Source organism: Phragmites australis, chromosome 16 (genome assembly GCF_958298935.1).
Source record: "Phragmites australis chromosome 16, lpPhrAust1.1, whole genome shotgun sequence".
Classification (NCBI taxonomy): Eukaryota; Viridiplantae; Streptophyta; class Magnoliopsida; order Poales; family Poaceae; genus Phragmites; species Phragmites australis.
Window position 1 is genome coordinate 24,061,352 of NC_084936.1, and position 5,276 is coordinate 24,066,627.

Here is a 5,276-nt window from a genome sequence, read left to right on the forward strand (position 1 = left end):
CTAGAATATAAGAATCTACATATACCTTGTATATACATTCACATGCATATCAATGTGCCAAGTTTTGTGTTAAGCCATTGAGGACCTGAGTTGTTTGGTGCATAGGGTTAGATGTTATACTTTGCACCTCTTTAAACTAATTTTAGCACTTAGGTTGCATATGCATCCTGATTCATAAGATATGCAATAAGTAATTAAAATAAATTTATTCTTTTATATTATAGAAGATCACTTAGGAAAAATAAATTTATGGATTAAACTGAATTAGAAGATATTTAGGAGAAAAAACAAATTAACTGTAAACAAGATTGTTAGCCGCGCAATTTGCACGGGCCAACGGCTAGTTATATGTTATTAGACATAATTAAATATTACTATAGGTAATTAACAATAAATAGTAATATGTTAAGTTATAATTAATTATAATTAGTAAATATTAGTAGTAATTAGAATAATTTGTTGATAATCATAATTATAAAATTATCATATTATAAAGAAATTAATTTATAAATAGATATAGTGCTTATATTTTTAGCAACTAAACACATTCATACATGTGCCACGTAAATTCAATCAAACACTACCATATTTCATACATCAAAGCAAATATGTTATTTACATCATCTCATTCAAAATTATCCTGTGCATTTAAGATGCTCCGATCCCCTTGTCCAACAAATTGGGTACTGGGTACTGCCAAACGGTGTAGGGCAATGTAGTAGCGTAGGGTGGAATCGTTTGCAACCTACTTTTTCTGCCCACACCGACAAGATGCGAAACAGAGGAAACGCAGGGAAACCTTCTATGCACATGCCTCCTGGCGCATACAGGGAGGCCCTTTTCCATGTGCCGTGTTATCTTCTCTCTCCGATCGTCTGTAGCGACATGACTGACAAGCCAAGAGATTCTGCAGAGCAGATCGTTTTGCATGATCTATACATAGCCTGAGCCGTGTGCTGCGCCTAGACAAGTCGCAGTTGGAATCATCGCTAGTTGGGGTGAGACGTCACGTGAGAGGACATACAGAGTGTGTTTGTTTTTGGGACGTGGTTTCTTAAAGCTGCATCATGTAATTTGGTTAAGAGGACTTAGTTTAAGTAAAGTTATATTTATTAAAAAATTATTATTTAATTATTTATATATATGTCTAAATAAATTGAATTGAGTTTTTTTATTAAATCTGAGATCGTATAAGTGGATGTAACAGTTGAGATCGTGATTGATTTCTAGTATGAAGATGAGTTTATGACACTGATAAGTATACCCGCCTGCATAAGCAGATATAATATTTTGTATCCGTCTGGCTAAGATGCAAAACAAGCTTTACTCCCGAATTAGGCTAAAAATATATATATACATCTATTAAGTTAGACTAGAACAATAAATACATGCAAACAAACATACTCATCTCTAAAATTATACGAGTGTGTAGGAATTAGTGATGTCCTAAGAGAAAGAGTGAATTAGAACACTTAAAATTAATCGGCTTCAAAAACTTCACAATATAAATCTATATCAATTTCTATCTAAATATGCTCTAGGTTCATCTAGTGTGTCTAGTCAACTGTTCAAATGTTTGCAACCTATAGTCAAACAAAAAAAAACTATTCTATGAAAGTAAACATGTAAGGATAGCTTGCAAGAAATAAATACAGAAACATAAAGATGGTAGACAAAACAAACTCGTTACAGGAGATTTTTATCATATGGTATCGATGGCATAAACGTCACTCTAGTCCATGTTGGAGCAGCCATCTAGACTATAGCTCACAGGCGTTACCCGATCATGACCCTTGAGCCACATAGACCTCAAGTAGGTTGAGCCACTAAGTCACCAAAACAAGATCTCACCATAAGTCTCTCTTCTGGTCACTTGTTGTCGTCTTTAGTTCGGAGCTTGAGCCAACAAGACAAGGGTCTTTGCGTTCTCGTATAAGAGTCTTACCACTGCTCAATACCAAGTTAGAGGGTCAACAAGCTTGACCCATCAAGCCCCAAGGTGCTAGTGAGTCACCAAGACTTTAAGATGTCAGTGTACCACTTGGTACAGTATATGATCACTCCTTAATACACTCTCTAGACTGCAACACCTAGCAACAACACTCTCTAGGCCTATTAGTACTAATCACTCTCTAATCATATGCTTAATTTCATGTGATGATCATTTTAAGTACTTTAGTAGCTTGTATATCTTCTCAAGTGTATATGAGCTTCTCTGAACTCTAGCAACTTCAAATAACTGAGTGAAAAGGTATTTATAGCCTCAACCTCACGGATTATCTGTTGTCCCAACAGCTCAACTTTACTTTATATACCAAATGATTCAGTGTAAACAACATTGTACTCATTGGACCATCCAACGTGTATATCATCTAAAAAACTAGCCGTTAGAACCCCACTCAAACTTTCTATGAACACCGGATGTTCTGGCGTGTTCACGAGCTCTGTCGCCGGACCATCCGGCGTGTACACCGCTTCTGCCAATCGAGCAACTTTCTTCTCTGCACAAAATACTCTGACGTGTATATCATCAGTGCGACGGACCATCCAGCGTGTTGATCTTTACTCTTCAATAATTGTAACATTCTCTGTAAGAAATACTACAGTGTATTCAACTTTATATCACCGGACCATCCGATGTGATTCAACTTTTCTCCTTATTGTCAAAAACACTTCGGTGTGTACTGACTTTATGCGCCGGATCTTCCAGCAGTACAGTTGCATTAGCGTGTATAATCTCCTCTGCATCGGTCTTTCCGACGTGTACACTTTTTTCAGGATTTCTTCAATTTGATCGATCTTCGTTCTGATTTTAATGATTTCTTCGTATATTACGTCCATAAGATCTACTAAAATATATACTTAACAAATATATTACTCTCGTACACTTATATTATTAACAATCAATAAAATCATATCCATATCCTGAACATGATCGCTACAGTCTGGCAAGGACATGTTTGTACAGAGTTAGACTGAACATACGGTGAGTTAGCCCGCGAACGAAGCTACACACCGCCGCTCGGTGGTTATATGGGACCCCTCTCCGCCCCTTTCCCCTCTTCTTCCTCTTCCCCGCTTCTCAACCACTCCCTCTGCATCGATCTGAGGAGGCAACAGAGACAGCTTGGCACGAAACAACAAAGGGCGGATTGACGGAAGCAGGAGGAGAGCTTAGGCGGCGGGGGCGAGACGGCGAGGAGGAATGGACGGGCACGGCGGCGGCGGGTCGGGTAAGCTGACGCGGACGCCGTCGTCGCTGCTCCGTTCGCCAACCGTGCGGACCGCGTCCTTCCACGCGCTCGACGACCCGGAGCCCGACGACAAGAAGGCGCAGGTGCCGCTGGCCAAGCCCCGGGCCCTGCTCCGCCGGGCCCACCACAGGTTCCGGCCCGGCCCGGCCCAGTCCGTGCTGCTCCTCGTCGTCGTCCTCCTGCTCCTCACGTTCGCAGTGCTCCTGCGCCGGGGCGGCCACCACCTCGCCCTCCTGGCGGCCGCGGCCGGGGCCGCGCTCCTCGCCGCGGCAGCCGTCGCGCGGCTCCGCCGCGTCCGGCGCGCGCCCGCGTTCTCGGCCTCCGTGCAGTGGTTCATCGGGGAGAGCGATGGCGAGGAGCAGCGGAAGAAGGGGAAGGAGGAGGCGGACGGGCGCGCGGTGCGGGAGGGCGTGGAGTTTTACAGCAACAGGGACTGCTACGAGGGGGAGTTCCACGGGGGCCGGTGCAGCGGCAGCGGCGTGTACAACTTCTTCGGGAAGGGCAAGTACGAGGGCCACTGGGTGGACGGCAAGTACGACGGCTACGGCGTCGAGAGTTGGGTGCGCGGCAGCCGGTACCGCGGCCAGTACAGGCAGGGCCTCCGCCACGGCCACGGCGTCTACAGCTTCCACAGCGGTGACTGCTACGCCGGTGAGTGGGCCGGCGGCCATAGCCACGGCCTCGGCGTCCAGACCTGCTCCGACGGCAGCTCGTACGCCGGCGAGTTCAATGGCGGCGTCAAGCACGGCCTCGGCTGCTACCATTTTAGGTAAACACCATTACATTGCAAAGATCTCTTCGTTTGGTGCGCAACAACATGCCATTGCATTGTTGATTTGTTTTTTTCTTGAGGATATTACATTGTTGAATTGTGAGTACTATTCTATTGCTAATTCTAGTTCTAGCAAAATCCATTGCAGGAATGGTGATCGGTACACTGGGGATTACTTTGCAGACAAGATCCATGGTTTCGGTGTGTACAGCTTCGCCAATGGCCATTGTTACGATGGCTCTTGGCACGAAGGGAAGAAGCAGGGGTTTGGGATGTACGCATTTCGAAACGGCGATGAGCGATGCGGGGAGTGGGATTCTGGGATTCTGAAGAACTCCTTGCCTGTGTCTGACCCAGCTGTTCAGCGTGCCCTACAGGTATACCACAATCCACATGTACACACTGATAATTGATATGCCTCTTTGCTTCAGGAATTCTAATTGTTCCATTGTGCAATTAGGCTGCTCAAAGGGCTGCAGATGGCGCCTTTCATCTCCCGAGAGTAGATGATCAAGTGAACAAGGCTGTCATGGCTGCAAACAGAGCGGCCACAGCTGCTAGAGTCGCTGCGATCAAGGCGGTGCAGAACAGAATAGAAGGCAAGTTGTGTTTCATCGATGTGTGAAGTGTGTTCAAGAATTGTGTCCTTCACTTGTAAATTGTACATTAGAGTAGAGAAGAAGGGCAATAACTGATTGCCAAGGTTCGCGACCGGAGCAGCACAACCGCTGCTCCGTGTTGGAGAGATCATATGATCGGCAGCCACCAAAGGCCGAGCTGCTGCTGTTTCCACGAAGAGGCTTGCATTGCTTCAGGTTGCGAGAGCAACTGGACAACTTGGTTGATCCTCTTCCTCCTTGCAGGCTTTGAGGTGTAGATAGTTCCATGTGTATCAATGGAGGTGGTGATCTTTCAGTGTCTTTCTATCTTCCGCTACGCCTATAAAGTGTGTGTGTGCATTGTACGTGTACCTGTGCCATCTTCCTCGTATCAGTGCCCCAATGGAAATCTTGACGGTTTGAGCTTTTGGCGCCATGTGCTGTGATCCTCCATTTATAATGGTACTTGGAGGATGCACATAGGTGACTCCAATCTCGTCTGGCACTGCAACATGAAGCCACCTTGCTGCTATATCTTACTGGTTCTCATCTATTGATCCGTCCCCTGCATCTGCATCTGGGCTCACTGCATCTTTCCCCCCACCCTTTTCAAGATCTCAATGCAAATTATATCTTTCGGTCCACGTGTTT

General features: G+C 45.2%; 1 protein-coding gene across 2 annotated transcripts; it reads left to right on the plus strand.

Annotated features, from left to right (window-relative positions):
• Positions 1–2,969: 2,969 nt before the first annotated feature.
• On the plus strand, positions 2,970–5,051 carry LOC133896419 (uncharacterized). Of its 2 annotated transcripts, none has more exons than XM_062337019.1 (3): positions 2,970–4,023; positions 4,160–4,403; positions 4,487–5,051. In XM_062337019.1, the coding sequence occupies exons 1-3, from the start codon at positions 3,206–3,208 to the stop codon at positions 4,649–4,651; spliced, it is 1,227 nt and encodes a 408-aa protein (XP_062193003.1). In that variant the 5' UTR covers positions 2,970–3,205; the 3' UTR covers positions 4,652–5,051. The 2 variants fall into 2 exon arrangements, with proteins under 2 accessions (XP_062193003.1, XP_062193004.1); XM_062337020.1 differs by having other exon boundaries at positions 2,976–4,023; positions 4,175–4,403.
• Positions 5,052–5,276: the final 225 nt, after the last annotated feature.

Bases quoted from the DNA above. Each gene is read 5' to 3' on its own strand.
- LOC133896419 (XM_062337019.1), top strand. From the start codon at position 3,206: ATGGACGGGCACGGCGGCGGCGGGTCGGGTAAGCTGACGCGGACGCCG. The intron at 4,024-4,159 runs GTAAACACCATT...TTCTAGTTCTAG, and splicing joins CTCGGCTGCTACCATTTTAG to CAAAATCCATTGCAGGAATG. The intron at 4,404-4,486 runs GTATACCACAAT...TTGTGCAATTAG, and splicing joins CTGTTCAGCGTGCCCTACAG to GCTGCTCAAAGGGCTGCAGA.